This window comes from Heterodontus francisci, chromosome 38, assembly GCF_036365525.1.
Source record: "Heterodontus francisci isolate sHetFra1 chromosome 38, sHetFra1.hap1, whole genome shotgun sequence".
Classification (NCBI taxonomy): domain Eukaryota; kingdom Metazoa; phylum Chordata; class Chondrichthyes; order Heterodontiformes; family Heterodontidae; genus Heterodontus; species Heterodontus francisci.
This window is the reverse complement of record NC_090408.1, coordinates 13,676,644-13,697,670: the sequence shown is the minus strand read 5'-3', so window position 1 is coordinate 13,697,670 and position 21,027 is coordinate 13,676,644. Positions and strand designations below refer to the sequence as shown.

The 21,027-nt window shown below is 42.4% G+C and overlaps 1 protein-coding gene across 1 annotated transcript in view; it reads left to right on the top strand.

Moving 5' to 3' along the window:
• The window catches only part of efl1 (elongation factor like GTPase 1), a 348,427-nt gene that overhangs the window by 23,174 nt on the left and 304,226 nt on the right, over nucleotides 1-21,027 (top strand). Inside the window, exons 5-7 of the mRNA XM_068017730.1 lie at nucleotides 291-424; nucleotides 752-889; nucleotides 19,259-19,473. Of these exons, the coding sequence (XP_067873831.1) occupies nucleotides 291-424; nucleotides 752-889; nucleotides 19,259-19,473 (487 nt within the window). The remainder of the gene's footprint in view (nucleotides 1-290; nucleotides 425-751; nucleotides 890-19,258; nucleotides 19,474-21,027) is intronic.

Sequence of the window (21,027 nt, the reverse complement as noted above, 5' to 3'; positions counted from 1 at the left end):
CATGCACAACTTTGATACCTGAAATGGTTAAGGCTGAAGAGGAACTCTGAAAAAACTCTGATTTGCTGAGAATGAGTGGTCACATAAGTCCTGTCAGTTGTTCTACTCATGTAATGATTGACAGGAATCCAGACTTAAGCTTGAAAATCACAGCTTTAAACTTGAAAACGTGGAAGCTTAAAGTATGGATTAGTGGATACCCAGTTGTAGCCTGGATTTGATTACTAAAAATGGCCCTTGAATATTGATATATGTTGAATTTTGATAACCTGATGTTGCTTGTTTTACAGATAATCAAGAATACCTCATCAATATGATAGATTCTCCTGGCCATGTGGATTTTTCTTCTGAAGTATCGACTGCTGTGCGCTTGTGTGATGGTGCTGTTGTAGTGGTCGATGTTGTTGAGGGTGTTTGTCCTCAGGTAACCTAAAGGAATAAGTAAACCTTGACCGTTGGCAGCTTTGAACTTACAGTAAATATGTATTGGAGTGTCAGTGCCTTCATGATGGAGGAAATTTGGCTAGGGACATTTCTTCAATACAGTAGTGTGTTTATTTGCTAAAATGAGTTCTTAATTTTCATAGGCACTATTGATAATATTTTAGCAGATTTTGCAGCTAAATAGAGTAGCAAGAATGCATCACCATGATTGTAATACTGAAATAACAGTTCAATTTGCTGTACTGTAAATGTTGCATTAATTCTTTCCAAATGGAAATCAGCAGAACTATTGCGGTTTCATTTTCAGACACAGGCAGTGTTACGCCAGGCCTGGTTGGAAAACATTCGTCCAGTTTTAGTAATTAACAAAATAGACCGACTGATAATTGAGCTAAAGCTGACTCCATTTGAAGCTTATATTCACTTACAGAAGATTCTAGAACAGGTAAGAAAAAGCTGCTGATATTTTATTGAAAATTTATTTTTGTGCAATTTCTGTTTCCATTCCCAGCATTAGATCCCTTTATTAGTCATCCTTCTTATAGTTTTCTGTATAATTTTACTGTACTGGGAAGCAAAAGAATAATTTGTTGTCTGTCAGTATAAAAGGCAAGGGTGAGAGCACTCGGGTAGAGGAGAATTTAAGATCGGGGGTACTTACTGGTCGTCGTCGTTGGGTTGATGAACTGCAGTATTGAGGCACATGGTGGAGACTTGGGTTTGGAACCATTCTTATCTATCTTGTAGCAGCCAGAGAATCACCTACAGTGGCTTTTCTTCCCCGTCTGCACCATTACCTCTGGTGACCCCAAGGATCTATCTTTGGCTCCCTCCTATTCCACATGATGCCCTTCGGTGACATCATCTGAAAGCTGTCATTTTCCACATGTACGCTGGCGACACCCATCTCTACCTCACTAGCACCTCTCTCAAACCCTTCACTGTCTCCAAATTGTCTACTTGTCTGACGTCCAGTACTAAATGAGCAGAAATTTACTCCAACTGAATATTGGGAAGACCAAAACCATTTCTTTTGACCTCTGCCACAGATGTTTTCTGTAGGCATCCATCCTTCTTCATGGCAAATGTCTGAGGCTAGACCAGACAGTTCGTGACCTTGATATCATACTTTTGACCTCCAGCTGAGCTTCTGAAGATACAAATGCACCATCACTAAGACCACCTATTTCTGCCTCCGTAACACCACCTAATTCAGCCCCTGCCTCAGCTCATCCACACCATTGTTGCCTCTAGACTTGACTATTCCAATGCACTCCTTGAGGGTCTCCCATGTTCGACTCTCTGTGAACTTGATGTCATCCAAAATTCTGCTGCCAGTGTCCTAATTCGCATCAAGTCCTGTACACCCTTCACCCCTGTGCTCGCTGACTTACATTGGCTCCCGTTTAAGCAATGCCGCAGTTCTAAAATTTGCATCCCTGTTTTCAGATCTCTCCACTCTCCTTCCTACCTTGTAATCTCTTCAAGCCCTCCAACCCCCTGAGATACCTGTGCTTCTCCAAATCTAGCCTCTTTGATGATCCTGTGCCTTCATCTGTCAAGGCCCTAACCTCCAGAATTCCCTTCCTAAACCTCTCTTCCTTACGTTAAGATGCTACTTAAAACCTACCTCTAACCAAGACAGCTTTAATATCTCTTGCTTTGGCTCGCTGTCCAATTTTGTTTGATAACGCTCCTGTGAAGTGACCTTGGGGTGTTTTATTATGTTAAAGGAGCTGTATAAATATAAGCTGTCGTTTGTTGTTGGAGGTAGGACCCGAAGTTACTTGGGACATGTTGGGGCTTGTTAGGAATTGAGAGGCGTCAAGGATGGAGATTTTGGAGTGGTTCAGAGAAGAAATCTGTGAACACTTGGGAGCAGGGTGTCGGAATCCTGAAGAGGGACATAAGCACTGTGAGGAGTGGAGAATCGGAGCACGAATGGAGTCTTCTAGTGACTGGGGGCAGGTGACACCATCTCTGCAGTCAGACCGAGCTCTAGCAGTAAAGAGCATAAGAAATAGGAGCCAAAGTAGACCCTTCAGCCTCTCAGCACCTGAAAGCAATGTCTGGAATGGCTGGATTTGGGGCCAGTCCAGATGCTAGCCTTGAGTATAACAAACACAACAAATTGCAGCCCTCTCTGGGTCTACTGCTTAGACCTGGCAGAATGGGAGTTTTGCCCCTGGTTTTCCTGCTCCGAGAGTGACATGGAGTGAATGGACCAAGAGCTCATCACGTTGGGCTCAATATTGTATATTGACAGAGTTTGGTTGCATGTGTTGACCCCTATGCAAAAAGGACTGAGGACTGGAGGCTTCGGAGAGAGGGGCAGGCCTGTTGGTGAAAGTTCAGCTGCTTTTCGGATTGGATCAGGAACTAGCAGTAGGAAAGAAGAACAGAAGGAAACTAACAGAACTGTGTGATTTGTATGCTGTGGAGGAATTGTGCCTGAAATATTTAGAAGAACAGCGAGCTCTCCTGACAGTAACAAAACATTGAGGCATTGATTCATTCATTATGTGATGATTAATTAGTTGTCTGTTGCAAGATTTACTTTGAAAGAAAAAGTCAAATTCAGGCTTTTGAGATGATTTCTGATTGATTAGTTTTGCCTCCCCAACAGAGATAATCTAAATATAATCAGTGACTTCAATATAAGGGAAAGCGAGATAAATAATAGTGAGAAAGGATTAGAAGGATATGCTGATAGAGTTAGATGAGAGGAGGATGATGCGGAACATTAATGGTTGCATAAACCAGTAGGGCTGAATGACCTGATTCTGTGCTGTAAATTCAATGTAATTGTAGTTGAAAAATATAAAATGGTAGCCCTAGGCAAGTAAATGCCCAGGATAAATATATTTGTCCCGGAATGCTGAGACAGACTAAGGAGGAGATTTGTGGAGCAGTGACAAAGGTGAGGAAATCATTGGACACTGATGGAATGCCAGTAGGTCAGAAACAGACTAATAAGCTGCCCATATTTTTTAAAAGAAGGAGACAAAACAGACGTAGGCCACTACTTGCTCGTGAGTCTTACTTCCAGTATGTGTAAAATAATGGAATTGATTATCCATTCAGTAAATCTGAGGACTATCTTTACAGAAATTACCTCATTTTGTGTCAGTGTTTGTTTGAATAACGCTCCTGTGAAATGCCTTGGAATGTTTTATTATGTTAAGGGGGCTCCATAAATGCAAGTTGTTGTTTCTGCAGAAAAGCAAGTTGTTGTAAACAACAGTCAGCATACACTCAGACAAGGAAGATCCTGCTGAACCAACCTTCCCAAGGAAGTGAGAACACAAGTGAATTGTGGAAAGCTCTTTGATGTGTTGTACCTGACATCTGACTAAAATCCCGAACGAAAGGCTATTATTTAAGCCTAAAGCTGTAAGGATTCAGGGTAAACTCTGGGAATGCATAAAAAATTTGGCTGTAGGATTGAAAACAGTGTATTTGTTAGAGGAATAAAAACAAAATACTGCGGATGCTGGAAATCTGAAATAAAAACAAGAAATGCTGGAACCACTCAGCAGGTCTGGCAGCATCTGTGGAAAGAGAAGCAGAGTTAACGTTTCGGGTCCGTGACCCTTCATCGGAACTGACAAATATTAGAAAAGTCACAGGTTATAACCATTTTTATAAGTATTTGTTAGAGGAGTTATCTTGGGATGTTTGTGGTGGGGGAGGGAGGGCAGATGTACTGAATGGGATGCCAAGGGCTTGGTGTTGGGGCGACTACTATTTCTAATTTACATAAATAATTTTGATTCAGCAACTTAATGCAAAGTGGCCAAATTTGCAAATGACACCAAACCAGTAGCGGAAGTAGAATCAGAGTAGGCAGCTCAGAAATTAGAGTGAGTTACATAAAATAAGTGGGCAACAGTATTGATAAATGAAATTTAATATATACAAGTGAAAATAGTGCACATTGGAAGAATAAAAAATGACGCACAACTTTATGAATGGATTGCATTAGCCAACGAAGAAGGGAAAAGAGGAGTGAGTCTTTAGCTTTGTTGAAGCAATCTGCCTTTGAGTGCGAGGGTGAAGGGTTCAAGCCTACTCCAGATAGCCCCAGTGAGTGGAGACTAGAATATATTTTCTAAAGACTGGGATGATATCCAGTGAGTTATTCACATCTGGATGGAGTGATCACTGACGGAATGGTATTCCTGCCTATGAGTCAGAGGAGTTGGGTTTGGGCCCCATACCAGACACCCATGGTGGATTGAATATCCACTGTAATACTGGGTTGGTGTTTGCTGTGCATGCTATGGTCCAATGGGTGTGGATGGTATCCCTCAATTGTAAAAGAGAGGATGGGGCTCTTTAGTGGTAGTTGCAGCCCACTTAAGAGAAGATTAAAAAAAAGTGAGGAAGACAATAGGAATCCACCTCACCTATTCTTCCCGTAGTAATTGCCTCGAGAATTTCACAGACCCTGTCCAATCAATGCAGAGTAGCAATCAGCAAGAAGTGTGGAACAATACAGTAAAGGAAGTTGCATAGATTTGATTCTAGTATTCTACTGTTTTGGCTAGTGCACTTTGAGTATTGTTAACAATTCTAGTCACTGAGACATTCAAGCAACAACAACAATTTATATTTATATAGTGCCCTCAATGTAATGAAACACCCCAAGGCGCGTAAAGGAGTTTTATAAAATAAAATATGACACCGAGCCACTGAAGGAGATGTTAGATCAGTTGACCAAAAGCTTGGTCATAGAGGGAGGATTTAAGGTGCATCTTAAAGGAGGAAAGCAAGGTAGAGAGACGGCGCAATGTTGGGAGGGTATTCCAGAGCTTAGGCCCTAAGCAACTGAAGGCACTTCCAACAATCGAGGATGCTCAAGAGGCCAGAATTAGATGAGTACAGGTATCTCGGAGGGTTGTGGGGCTGGAGAAGATTACAGTGATTGGGAAAGGCAAGGCCATGGAGGGATTTGAAAACGAGGATGAGAATTTTGACCGTAAGCCAATGTACGTCAGCGAGCACAGAGGTGATAGGTGAATGGGACTTGGTGCGAGTTAAGACACGGACAACAGTTTTGGATGATTTAAAGTTTACGTAGGGTAGAATGTGGGAGACCAGTCAGGAGCGCGCTGGAATAGTCAAGTCTACTGGTAACGAATATTTGAATGAGGATTTCCTCAGCAGATGAGCTGAGACAGGCGAAGTCAGGCAATGTTATTGACGTGAAAATAGGCAGTCTTAATGATGGCGCAAATATGAGATCGGAAGCTCATCTCTGGATTAAATGCGAACAGACTTGCTTAATCTCAGGCTGTTGATGGAGAGAGATGAAATTGTAGCTAGAAAATAGAGTTTAGACTGGGGACTGAAATTGATGGCTTCAGTTTCCCCAATATTTAATTGGAGGGAATTTCTGCTCATCCAGTAATGGATGAAAGATAAACAGTCTGATAATTTAGCAACAGTGGACGAGTCAAGAGAAGTGGTGGTGAGGTAGAGCTGGGTGTCATCAGCATACATGTGAGCACTAATGCCATGCTTTCAATGATGTCACCAAGGAGCAACTTGTAGAGGAGAAATCGGAGGGGACCAAGGATAGATCCTTGGGGATACCAAAGCTGATGTTGCGGGAGCAGGAAGAGAAACCGTTGTAAATGATTCTGTGGCTGTGATTAAATAGATAAGAATGGAACCAGATGAGAGCAGTCCCACCCAGTTGGACGACAGTGGAGAGACGTTGGAGGAGGATGATGTGGTTAACTGTGTCAAAGGCTGCAGACAGATTGAGAAGGATGGGGAGGAAATGTTTACCTTTGTCACAGCCACATAAGATGTCATTTGTGACTTTAAGAGCTGTTTCGGTACCGTGGCAGGGACAGAAACCTGATTGGAGGGATTCAAATATGGAGTTCCTTGAAAGATGGGCATGAATTTGGGAGGCAACAATATGTTTAATGGCTTTGGAAAGGAAAGGGAGCTTAGAGATGGGATGGTAGTTTGCAAGAAAAGTGAGGTCAAGGGTTGTTTTTTTTGAGACAGATGATGATGGCAGATTTAAATCAGAGAGCAACACCTGAAGAGAGGACAGTTAACAATATTGGCTAATGTGACCAGGAGGAGAGGTTGGGTGGTCAGCAGTTTAATGGGAATAGGATCGAGGCAGCAGGAGATGGGTCTCATGGACACAATGAGCTCAGAGAGGGCATGAAGGGAGGGAAACTAGAGAAAGATGCCAGTTCAGGGCTTAGGCATCGAAGAGCATTCGAGGAAGTTTGACCAAGTGGGCTACAGGAGGGACGCTGTAGAGACAGCGTGATAAAGAAGTCTATGAGCTATTCACAGTTACTGTTGGAAGCACCAGAAAAAGTGCAGCAAACAACCACAAGGTGGATGTCAAAGATATGAGTGAGGAAATCTGAAGGAACTTGGACCTTTCAACTTGAAGGGAGACTTCTGAGAGATGATAGAGAGATACAGCATTGAAACAGGCTTTTCGGCCCACTGAGTCTGTGCCGACCAACAATCACCCATTTATACTAATCCTACATTAATCCCATATTCCTGACCACATCCCCACCTTCCCTCAATTCTCCTACTACCTACCTACACCAGGGCAATTTACCATGGCCAATTTACCTATCAACCTGCAAGTCTTTGGCTGTGGAAGATAGGAACAGGAGTAGGCCATTCAGCCCCTCGAGCCTGTCCCTCCGTTCAATGAGATCATGGCTGATCCGCGGCCTAACTCCATATACCTGCCTTTGGCCCATATCCCTTAATATCTTTACTTAACAAAAATCTATCTCGGATTTAAAATTAACAACAATTCTAGCTTCAACTGCTGTTTGTGGGAGAGAGTTCCAAACCTCTACCACCTTTTGCGTGAAGAAGTGCTTCCTAACATCTCTCCTGAATGGTCTGGTCCTAATTTTTAGACTATGCCCCCTAGTTTTAGAATCTCCAACCACTGGAAATAGTTTATCTTTATCTAGCCTGTATTTTCTTGTTAATATCTTGAAGACTTCAATCAGATCACCCCTTAATCTTCTAAATTTTGCGAAAACAGACCTAATTTGGGTAATCTCTCCTTGTAACTTAACCCCTGTAGTCCAGGTATCATTCTTGTAAACCTACGTTGCACTCCCTCCAAGGCCAGTATATCCTTCCGAAGGTGTGGTGCCCAGAACTGCTCACAGTACTCCAAGTGGGGTCCAACCAGGGTTTTGTACAGCTGCAGCATAACCTCTGTGTCTTTATACTCCAGTCCTCTGGGCGTAAAGGCTAGCATTCCATTAGCCTTTTTGATTATTTTCTGCACTTGCTCGTGGCATTTTAAACATCTATGCACCTGAACCCCCAAGTCTCTTTGCACATCCAATGTACTTAACCTGTTCCCATTTAGAAAGTACCCTGCTCTATCCTTTTTTGGTCCAAAATGGATAACCTCACACTTGCCCGCATTGTCAATAATTTGTCCTCAACTCCAACCTTAGTTAATAGTCTCATGTGGGACTTTATCAAATGCCTTCTGGAAGTCCATATAAATAACATCCATAGACACTCCCCTGTCCATTACCTTAGTCAACTCTTCATAAAATTCAATGAGATTTGTCAGGCATGACCTTCCCATCATGAATCCATGCTGGCTGTCCCTGATTAACTGAAATTTTTCTAGGTGTTCAGTCACCTATCCTTGATTATAGACTCCAGCAACTTGCCCACCACAGCTGTCAGGCTAACTGGTCTGTAATTTCCTTGGTTCTCCCTTTCACCCTTCTTAAAAAGTTTAGTGATGTGTGCAACTTTCCAATCCAGAGGGACCACTCCTGAATCTAGGGAACTCTGAAAGACGATAGTTAGGGCATCTACAATGTGCTCCCCTACTTCCTTTAACACCCTCGGATGGAAACCGTCAGGTCCTGGGGATTTCTCACTGTTTAGTTCCATTAATTTCCTTGATACTGAATATTTACTTACATTAATTGTATTCAGTCCATGGCCCCTATTGGCTATTAATTTTGTTGGGACTTTCGGCAAGTTATCCTCGTTTTCAACTGTAAATACTGAGGCAAAGTAATTGTTCAACATGTCTGCCATTTCCCCATTATCAATGACAATATCTCCAGTTTCAGCTTTTAGTGGGCCTACAGTGCTCTTGACCACCCGTTTTCCCTTTATGTAACTAAAAAATTTCTTCTTATTGATTTTGATGTCCCTTGCAAGTTTCCTTTCATAATCTCTTTTAGTAGCTCTTATAAGCTGCTTTGTGACCCTTTGCTGGTCTTTGTATCGATCCCATTCGGCTGGATCTGTGCTGCGTTTTGCATTTTTGTAAGCCATTTCTTTTTGTTTTATACTATCCCTATTCTTTTTAGTTGTCCATGGCTGTTTTTTCTGTGAAGTGGAGCTTTTTCCTCTCAGGGGTATATACTTGCTCTATATTTCGTTAAATGTTTCTTTAAATATTCTCCACTGTTCTTCAGTCGTTTGACCCATTAACAGATCTACCCAGTTTACTGTGGACAGTTTCTGTCTCATCCCGGTAAAGTCAGCCTTACCCAAGTCTAAAATTCTAGTAGCTGATTCGTGCTTTTCACTTTCAAACGCTACCTTGAATTCAATCATGTTGTGATCACTATTTGATAAATGTTCACGCACAGTTAGGCTACTAATTAAATTTGGCTCATTACTCATAACTAAATCTAATATTGCCTGTCCCCTTGTTACATCTAGGACATATTGCTGTAGGAAACTATCCCGGACACATTGCAGAAATTCACTATCTTTTTGACAGGTGCTAGTCTGCCTTTCCCAATCTATGTGTAAGTTAAAATCCCCCGTTAATACTACTCTGCCTTTGTCACACACTTGCCTAATTTGTGCATTTATACAATCTAACACCTCAGAACTGCGACCGGGGGTCTATACACAACACCCATTACAGTTTTAGATCCTTTTCTGTTCCTCAATTCCACCCATAAGGTCTCCACTGGATGCTTTCCCCTCATTATATCCTCCCTCACCAATGAGGATATTATTTCTAATCAGTAAGGCTACTCCACCCCCTCTGCCATTTTTCCAGTCCCTCCTGTAAACTTTATAACCAGGTATGTTTAGTTCCCAGTCCCGACCATCCTGCAGCCACGTCTTCGCAGTGGCCACCACATCATAATTTTCCATTTGAATTTGCACCTGCAGTTCATCTCTTACACTCTTTGCATTTGTATATAGAACTCTTATTTGGGCTATACCCCCTAACCTGTCCCTCAGCACTGATGCTTTATTCGCCTGTTTATTACTTCTCTCTTCTGGTTTAACCAGTATACTTCTTGCAGTTTGGTAACAATCAGCCTCACCACTAACCTGCACTCCTACCTTCTCTTATAACTTCCTATTTTTCCATGTAACAACCCTCCCCCCCCCCCCCCCCACTAGTTAGTTTAAAGCCCTATCTACAGCCCTAGTTATATGATTTGCCAGGACTGTGGTCCCAGCATGATTCAGGTGGAGCCCGTCCCATCGGAACAGCTCCCTCCTTCCCCAGTACTGGTGCCAATGTCCCACGAATTCAAACCCATTTCTCCCACACCAATCTTTGAACCACGCATTTACCTCTTTAATCTTATTGACCCTTTGCCAATTTGCTCGTGGCTCAGGTAGTAATCCGGAGATTATTACCTTTTTGGTTCTGCTTTTTAATTGCCCCTAGCTGCTCATATTCCCTCAGCAGAACCTCTAACCTCGCTCTACCTATATCGTTGGTACCAACGTGGACCACGACAACTGGATCTTTCCCCTCCCACTCCAAGTTCCTCTGCAGCCCAGATGAGATATCCCGAACCCTGGCACCAGGTAGGCAACAGAGCCTTCGGGACTCTCGATCCTGGCCACAGAGAACAGTGTCTATGCCCCTAACTATACTATCCCCGATTACGACTACATTTCTCTTTTCTGCCTCCACTTGAACAGCTCCTGTGGGAGGAAACCGGAGCACCCGGCGGAAACCCATGCGGTCACAGGGAGAACTTGCAAACTCCGCACAGGCAGTACCCAGAACCAAACCCGGGTTGCTGGAGCTGTGAGGCTGCGGTGTTAACCACTATGCTACTGTGCCGCCAAAAAAAAGCATACATTTACATGGTGATAAAGCACATCACGGCCAATTAATTACTTTTGAACTTGTTGTGCTGTAGATAAATGGGACAGCCAAATTGTGTACAGCAAGCTCCCACAAATAGTATTGAGACGACTGACTAATTAATCTGTTTTTGGTGGGATTAGGTAAGGGATATGTATTGGCCAGCACACAAGCAAAGTGTACAGAATTGTTGAGGAACTGAAGAGGATAAATCTGGAATATAACTTTAAAATAAATTGCAAGAGTAGAACTAGGGGGCACAGGTTCATACTAATAAAAGACAAATTTAGTGCTAATGTCAGGAACTTCTTCACACATCGAGCGATCAACATGTGAAATAGACTTCCAGGAAGGGCTGTGGAGACAAAACAGCGGAGGTCCCAGAGGAGTATAGAAAGTGTAGGGGGGTACTTAAAAAATTAATTAGGAGAGCGAAGAGGGGGCATGAAAAAACAATGGCGGGCAAGATGAAGGAAAATCCCAAGGCATTTTATAAGTATATTAAGGGCAAGAATACAACCAGGGAAAGAATAGGGCCCATTAAGGACCAAAGTGACAATGTGTGTGTGGAGCCGGAGGACGTAGGTGAGCTTTTAAATGATTACTTTTTATCTGTGTTCACGATGGAGAAGGACGATGTAGGTGTAGAGATCACTGAGGGGGATTGTGATATACTTGAACAAATTACCATTGAAAGGAAGGAGGTATTAGCGATTTTAGAGGGCTTAAAAGTGGATAAATCCCCAGGCCCAGATGAGATGTATCCCAGGCTGTTATGTGAGGCAAGGGAGGAGATAGCAGGGGCACTGACACAAATTTTCAAATCCTCTATGGCCGCAGAAGAAGTGCCAGAGGACTGGAGGACAGCGAATGTGGTGCCATTATTCAAGAAGGGTACTAGGGATAAACAGGCCAGTGAGTTCAACATCAGTGGTAGGGAAACTATTGGAAAAAATCCTGAGGGACAGGATTAATCTCCACTTGGAGAGGCAGGGATTAATCAATGATAGTCAGCATGGCTTTGTCAAGGGGAGGTCATGTCTAACAAATTTTTTTATTAGAACATTACAGCGCAGTACAGGCCCTTCGGCCCTTGATGTTGCGCTGACCTGTGAAACCATCTGACCTACACTATTCCATTTTCATCCATATGTCTATCCAATGACCACGTAAATGCCCTTAAAGTTGGCGAGTCTACTACTGTTGCAGGCAGGGCGTTCCACGCCCCTACTACTCACTGAGTAAAGAAAGTACCTCTAACATCTGTCCTATATCTATCACCCCTCAACTTAAAGCTATGTCCCCTCGTGTTTGCCATCACCATCCGAGGAAAAAGACTCTCACTATCCACCCTATCTAACCCTCTGATTATCTTATATGTCTCTATTAAGTCACCTCTCCTCCTCCTTCTCTCCAACGAAAGCAACCTCAAGTCCCTCAGCCTTTCCTCATAAGACCTTCCCTCCATACCAGGCAACATCCTAGTAAATCTCCTCTGCACCCTTTCCAAAGCTTCCACATCCTTCCTATAATGCGGTGACCAGAACTGCACGCAATACTCCAGGTGCGGTCTCACCAGAGTTTTGTACAGCTGCAGCATGACCTCGTGGCTCCGAAACTCGATCCCCCTACTAATAAAAGCTAACACACCATATGCCTTCTTAACAGCCCTATTAACCTGGGTAGCAACTTTCAGGGATTTATGTACCTGGCCACCAAGATCTCTCTGTTCATCTGCACTACCAAGAATCTTCCCATTAGCCCAGTACTCTGCATTCCTGTTACTCCTTCCAAAGTGAATCACCTCACACTTTTCCGCATTAAACTCCATTTGCCATCTCAGCCCAGCTCTGCAGCCTATCTATGTCCCTCTGTACCCTACAACATCCTTCGGCACTATCCACAACTCCACCGACCTTCGTGTCATCCGCAAATTTACTAACCCACCCTTCTACACCCTCTTCCAGGTCATTTATAAAAATGACAAACAGCAGTGGCCCCAAAACAGATCCTTGCGGTACACCACTAGTAACTAAACTCCAGGATGAACATTTGCCATCAACCACCACCCTCTGTCTTCTTTCAGCTAGCCAATTTCTGATCCAAAGCTCTAAATCACCTTCAACCCCATACTTCCGTATTTTCTGCAATAGCCTACCGTGGGGAACCTTATCAAACGCCTTACTGAAATCCATATACACCACATCCACTGCTTTACCCTCATCCACCTGTTTGGTCACCTTCTCGAAAAACTCTAAGGTTTGTGAGGCACGACCTACCCTTCACAAAACCGTGCTGACTATCTCTAATGAACTTATTCTTTTCAAGATGATTATAAATCCTGTCTCTTATAACCTTTTCCAACATTTTACCCACAACCGAAGTAAGGCTCACAGGTCTATAATTACCAGGGCTGTCTCTACTCCCCTTCTTGAACAAGGGGACAACATTTGCTATCCTCCAGTCTTCCGGCACTATTCCTGTCGACAATGACGACATAAAGATCAAGGACAAAGGCTCTGCAATCTCCTCCCTGGCTTCCCAGAGAATCCTAGGATAAATCCCATCTGGCCCAGGGGACTTATCTATTTTCACTTTCCAAAATTGCTAAAACCTCCTTCTTGTGAACCTCAATCCCATCTAGCCTAGTAGTCTGAATCTCAGTATTCTCCTTGACAACATTTTCTTTCTCTACTGTAAATACTGACGAAAAATATTCATTTAACGCTTCCCCTATCTCCTCTGATTCCACACACAACTTCGCACTACTATCCTTGATTGGCCCTAATCTAACTCTAGTCATTCTTTTATTCCTGATATACCTATAGAAAGCCTTAGGGTTTTCCTTGATCCTATCCGCCAATGACTTCTCGTGTCCTCTCCTTGCTCTTCTTAGCTCTCCCTTTAGATCCTTCCTGGCTAGCTTGTAACTCTCAAGCGCCCTAACTGAGCCTTCACGTCTCATCCTAACATAAACCTTCTTCTTCCTCTTGACAAGCGCTTCAACTTCTTTAGTAAACCACGGCTCCCTCGCTCGACAACTTCCTCCCTGCCTGACAGGTACATACTTATCAAGGACACGCAGTAGCTGCTCCTTGAATAAGCTCCACATTTCGATTGTGCCCATCCCCTGCAGTTTCCTTCCCCATCCTACGCATCCTAAATCTTGCCTAATCGCATCATAATTTCCTTTCCCCCAGCTATAATTCTTGCCCTGCGGTATATACCTGTCCCTGCCCATCGCTAAGGTAAACCTAACCGAATTGTGATCACTATCACCAAAGTGCTCACCTACATCTAAATCTAACACCTGGCCGGGTTCATTACCCAGTACCAAATCCAATGTGGCATCGCCCCTGGTTGGCCTGTCTACATACTGTGTCAGAAAACCCTCCTGCACACACTGGACAAAAACTGACCCATCTAAAGTACTCGAACTATAGTATTTCCAGTCAATATTTGGAAAGTTAAAGTCCCCCATAACAACTACCCTGTTACTCTCGCCCCTGTCGAGAATCATCTTCGCTATCCTTTCCTCTACATCTCTGGAACTATTCGGAGGTCTATAGAAGACTCCCAACAGGGTGACCTCTCCTCTCCTGTTTCTAACCTCGGCCCATACTACCTCAGTAGACGAGTCCTCAAACGTCCTTTCTGCCGCTGTAATACTCTCCTTGATTAACAATGCCACACCACTGGTCACAGGCTTCCGATCACAAAAACAACCCTCGACCATCACCCTCTGCCTCCTGCCACTAAGCCAATTTTAGATCCAATTTGCCAAATTGCCCTGGATCCCATGGGCTCTTAACTTCTTGACCAATCTCCCATGCAGGGATCTGTTCTTACTGAAACATCTAAATCCCGGAACCTGCAACATCCATTCCTGTCCCTGTTCTACCCATGTCTCCGAAATGGCCACTACATCGAGATTGCAGTACCAACCCATGCTGCAAGCTCACCCACCTTATTCCGGATGCTCCTGATGGCATATATCCTTGGGTTTTGAAAGAGGTGGCTACAGAGATAGTGGATGCATCGAGGAGGTGACTAGGTGTGTAGATGAGGGTAAAGCAGTTGATGTAGTCTACATGGACTTCAGTAAGGCTTTTGATACGGTCCCACAATGGAGATTGGTCAAGAAGTTAAGAGCCCATGGGATCCAGGGCAATTTGGCAAATTGGATCTAAAATTGGCTTAGTAGCAGGAGGCAGAGGGTGATGGTCGAGGGTTGTTTTGTGATCGGAAGCCTGTGACCAGTGGTGTACCGTAGGGATCGGTGCTGGGACCCTTGATGTTTGTAGTGTACATTAATGATTTAGACGTGAATATAGGAGGTATGATCAGTAAGTTCGCAGATGACACGAAAATTGGTGGTGTTGTAAATAATGAGGAGGAAAGCCTTAGATTACAGGACGATATAGATGGGCTGGTAAGATGGGCGGAGCAGTGGCAAATGGAATTTAATCCTGAGAAGTGTGAGGTGATGCATTTTGGGAGGACTTACAAGGCAAGGGAATGTACAATGGATGGTAGGACCATTGGAAGTACAGAGGGACCTTGGTGTACTTGTCCATAGATCACTGAAGGCAGCAGCACAGATAGATAAGGTGGTTAGGAAGGCATTTGGGATACTTGCCTTTATTAGCCGAGGCATAGAATTTAAGAGCACGGAGGTTATGATTGAGCTGTATAGAATGCTAGTTAGGCCACAGCTGGAGTACTGTGTACAGTTCCGGGCACCACACTATAGGAAGGATGTGATTGCACTGGAGAGGGTGCAGAGGAGATTCAGCAGGATGTTGCCTGGGCTGGAGCATTTCAGCTATGAAGAGAGACTGGATAGGCAAGGGTTGTTTTCCTTAGAAGAGAAGGCTGAGGAGGGGACCTGATTGAGGTATGCAAAATTATGAGGGGCGTAGATAGGAAGCAGCTTTTTCCCTTAGCGGAGGTGTGAATAACCAAAGGGCATAGATTTAAGGTAAGGGGCAGGCGGTTTAGAGAGCATTTGAGGAAAAATGTTTTCACCCAGAGGGTGGTTGGAATCTGTTACACACTGCCTGGAGGGGTGGTAGAGGCAGGAACCCTCACAACATTTAAGAAGTATTTAGATGAGCACTTGAAACGTCATAGCATCCAAGGCTACGGGCCAAGTGCTGGAAAATGGGATTAGGATAGATAGGCTTGATGGCCGGCGAGGACACGGTGGGCCGAAGGACCTGTGCTATATAATTCTGAGACTCTAAAAATGCTGGAATCATTTGAGAAGCAATTGGATGCTGGATTGGGAGAGTGTGGTTCAGGAGGGATAGATTAATATGGGCTGATTGACCTTCCTTAGCTGCAATTATCTTGTGATCTTGTGAATTTACGTGAATGAAAAAATAATTAAAACAATTTGCATACCTTTGTATTTTACAGACAAAGGCCAGACGCACAACTTCAATTATATAGTTACTGAAATAATAATGGAAACAGCAACTGTCATTTGGTAGTATTTGTGGACTGAATCAAGCCTTGCAGGTTAAAGGGATAGAACTGGGAAAGCAAAGGGATGACGGAATGATCAAGAAATAAAAGGGGAAATAAAACTAAAAATTGAAGCTCAAAGTAAGACGATGAGAAGGGCACTGCAAAAAAAGGAATATGCTGATAAACCTTTTAAAGAACCCAAAGTGTGGAGTAAAAGGTTGAGAAAGAAAGGGAGTGTAACAGAGAAAGGCTTTAATGTTTTTTGCCACTGCATAAATGGAAGCTGTAGGTGAACATGCCTGAGAATTGGTTTTATTTCAACTTTTTTGATCATCAAAGATCCTTTCATACAATTCTAGTAATTGACAGTTAGCCTTGGCCTCAATTGTTTAAGGAGTAATATTGGGCAAGTGGTTCCGCAGCACACACATTAATAAGATTGAATACAGGATTAAAAACAAAAACTACCTGTCGAATAATATATTTATTTCTCTGCTTGTTCTAAGCGATGAAAGAGCATTTAAAAAAAAAATCTCAACAGGTGGCTTACAGATGACGACAAAATTAGAGTTGTGTAGTTTGCCTGATCACCTTTGACCCATGCAGGGTATGAACTTTTACACAACCCAGTATGAATTTGCAGATTATTTGGTATTGCTGTCCTGTGGGGTTATGGAACTGATTCATCACCCAGCCATGTGTTGCATTCAACAGCACAATAATGTTGAATCGTGGTACAAAACTAACTGATTTGCCAAGAAATGCATTTATACTCTGGTCTTTTAAAAAAAAACTTTCTTTCAGACCCCATGTAATCATTAAATCAGCGATTCGGTTTTACCAATCTGTACATTTAAAAAAAAGGGATTAAATTGCTAAAATGTATTGCTGTGCTGTACTTGGTGTAATTTGACCACAGATTGGCTCCATTTTATCTGAGTGTTACTCATTGGATAAGATCGGGATATTTTGCTCTTGGATCATAAATTCTATTCAGTAGGAATAAACTTGAAGTGGTTTGCTACACTGGAATTCTATTTGTGCCAGATTTGTGGTTAAATATGGACAGTCAATTACCCGTCTGTCTAAAGAAAAGAAGAAAGAATTTGCATTTGTATAACACCTTTCACATTCTTAGGATGTTCTAAAGTGTTTCACCATTAAGTATTTTTTGTATTGCTGTCATTGTTGTTATTTAGGCAAATGCAGCAGCCCGTTTCCATGAAGTGCCACAAGCAGAAAATTAATGAATGACTGGATAATCTGTTGTTAGTTATGTTGGCCAGAACGTTAGGAGAACTACTGCTCTTGTTTAAATAATGCGATGGAAACATTTATCTCCACTTCAGTTGGCAGAGTTGGCTTAATGTTTCATCTCAAGGATGGCACCTCTTAACAAAGTTGCACTCCCTTAGTGAAGTATCAGTTTTTTTTTTAGAGATACAGCACTGAAACAAGCCCTTCGGCCCACCGAGTCTGTGCCGACCATCAACCACCCATTTATACTAATCCTACATTAATCCCATATTCCGACCACATCCCCACCTGTCCCTATATTTCCCTACCACCTACCTATACTAGGGGCAATTTATAATGACCAATTTACCTACCAACCTGCAAGTCTTTTGGTTAGCCTAGATTCTATATGTCTGTAGTCAGGCTTGAACTTTGTCCTGTCTGTCTGTCATCTAAGAGGTACCCATAGTGCATGGGAAAAAGTAACCATTGCACTTGTTCCTGATCGGGTCAGCCACCACTGTTTATTAAGTTAATCATATTGATCCACTCAAATGTAGAAATACCAATCAGAAAATAGCAACTCACACAAACCAGTAAAACAGCAGATTTTTTTTTTTACAAAGTTACCAATAGGAAGCATCACTGTTCACAAAGCCAGTTAAATTACTTGAATAGATTAGTCTGGTTTCTTTGAGTGGCCAGGTTGTTTGCTCACTCAACCAACTATTTGCACTCAAATTGCCTCATCCAGGTAAGTGGAGCATATTCCACCACACTGCTGACTTGTGCTTTGTAGATGGTTGACAGGCTTTGGGGAATCAGGAGCTGAGTTATTTGCTGCAGAATTCCCAGCCTCTGGCCTGCTCTTGTATCCACAGTATTTATATGGCTGGTGCAGTTAAGTTCCTGGTCAATGGTCAACCCCTAGGATGTTGTTGATGGGGGATTCAGTTATGGTAATGCCATTTAACGCCAAGGGGAGATGGTTAGATTCTCTCTTGTTGGAGATGGTCATTGTCTGGCACTTATATGGCATGAATGTCACTGACCACTTATCAACCCAAGCCTGAATGTTGTCCAGGTCTTTCTGCATCTGGACACAGGCAGCTTCAGTGTCTTAGGAGTTGCAAATGGTGCTGAACATTGTGCTGTCATCAGCGAACATCCTTTCTTCTGACCTTATGATGGAGAGAAAGTCATTGATGAAGCAGCTGAAGATGGTTGGGCCTAGGTATCTTGAATGAGCTGGAGTGCTGGATTTAATGGGTGTTTTGGAGGGAGGATGGGTGAGAGACTCTTGTTTGATATAACTGTCTCATTGCATTGATGAAAGCCAAATTAGTTGACTCAGAAAATGGCTGTTTTCAGCACCGAGCAAGAGAAATGAAAAGGCCATGTTTGTTTAAATATTCAAAGCATTAGTTCACTTTTATACATAGGGCAGTCGAGAATTTTAGTAATTGGTAATAATGTTGGTAATTGGTAATAATTTAGATTAATGTTTTGGTATACTTTCCCACACTTTTCCATGGAAAATAATGGTAAGTTTGTAGTTGGATTAATGGCAAGTTGTATAGTTATTTTGTAGACAGACTTTTCAATTATACATCTTCCACACCATAGGATTATAACCGATCTTGTTTGGCACAGGAACAAGCACGTGTGATGAGGTTGCAGGTCAAAGGGCAGTGTAGTGGGGGCTGAGAATTGATATAACAGGTGTCCATCCCCATTTCCTCACAGTGTCTGGGAACAGGAGCAAAATCTAACGTGTAAATTCATGATCCCGTGCTATTATTGGTACAATAATATCAAAACCATAAGAATAATAACAGTTGTGACATTGCACTATTGTCAAACATCCTTTATTTTAATGTGGACGACACTTTTTTTGTCTTTAAAATGTTTTGGTGAGAGTGAAGAAATGATAAATTTGACAGGGTGAATTTCTTTGTGTATAGTAATGTGTGAATTTTTTAGGCAAATGCTGTGACTGGGAGTCTATTTACTTCAAAAGTGTTGGAAGAGAGAGCAGAGATGGAAATCGCAGCAAAGCCTAGTTCAGACTCCAAGAGCAGTGGACACATTTATCACTGGAGTGCTGGCCTGGAAGAAACAGATGATTCGCACCTTTATTTTGTCCCTGACCAGGGAAATGTTGTTTTTGGAAGTGCCATCGATGGCTGGGGTTTCAGGTATGGAGATCTTTTAACATTTTTTTTCTAGAAATATAGAAACTCTTGACTGGAAAAAAAAAAGGGTGTGAAATTCCGAGGGATTACCACTCGTCTCCCGCCATAACTCTGGCAGAGAAACAGTGTGAATGTCCATTTGGTTCACCTTCCTATTGTCCTATTGTTGTAGCAAATTATATATTTTTACTTCAAGTTGTTTGTCTAGTTTCGATATTGAAGTGATCTAAGCTACATGTCCCAACAATCCCTTGGAAAACTATTCAAAAAACTCTTTGTGAAGTAATGCTTCTTGCATCATGAAATTATTTTTTAAAATACACACTAAAAAAGTAAGCTCATACCGCTGCTCTATTTTAAGAGTGCTCATGTAAGTGCGTGTGCATTGTAAATCCTTATTTGTATATACAAATAATATTCATTTAAATGATGAGGGGAGACAGGAGCCACCAGGAAACAGTGCCATAAGAGATCGGGACCATGGTGCTCAAGTGATCCTCACTTGAACCCCGTTGTTTAGAAGTTCTTGTTTTAGAAATGCATCTCAGTTCTTTCTCTCCTGTTGTCAGTGCACCAGAAAAAGTTCCTCTTTACTGTTTTCATTTAGCACATTTATTTGGGATTTTAGACTCGCTTTTGTACTTTTCGGCATTTTTGCAGGAATGATTTATGGTTTTACTTAATAACAGTGACTGTGCTTCAAAAGAAATGTGTTCAATGTCAAGTTGTTTGTGGCGCCTGAGGATGTGATAAGGCACGTTAGAAATGTGACATTCTTTCCTTCCTTTTTTCATTCAACAGCCAAGGTCCTATGGTATATTACTTTCTGACTTTACTGTCGGTGAGTTCAGCTGATATGTATAGAAATTTGCTGCTAGTCTGACGTGTAAGGGCTTTATAACTGGAATGATTCTGGGCAGGGAAGGATTAAAGAAGACATATGAAATTCTATTTATACAGTGAGCCTGGAAATAATTGGGCCATGTCAAAATTCAAAACTCCTGCTTGAACTTGGTGAATTGGATATGTAAATTTAAGCATTGATCGTGCGTGATATAATGGATTTGAACAATTCTGGGGCATCAGCTGTGCAGCTGTCTGGAATTACTCATGATGAAGTGCTTGCAGCTGGCCTAATTAACATTACCAATCAATTTTAATCTGTTAGGTCAATAGTTTACTATGTTTCTTTGATTACACAAGTGTTTTTGTAATGAGTTCATACATGTATATTCATATTTCAATAAAATAATCTTTTTTCATTAGCAAGAATGATCTGTCACTTCCCAAAGGGAGTGCTGAGAAAAGTAGTGTCTAGGTATGTAGCGTTCATTAGTTCTTGAGGTGCAGCGGAGGAAAGAGAGTAAACTTTGTTGGAAATAAGGGAACTAGTGAAACAGAGGCAGTTGTGCTATTTGACTGGTATGCAACATCCCTAGCTCAGTAGTAGCACCCTTACCTCCTAAGTCAGATGGTTGTGGGTTCAAGTCGCACTCCAGATACTTGAGCACATACTCCAGGCTGACACTTCAGTGCAGTACTGAAGGAGTGCTGCAT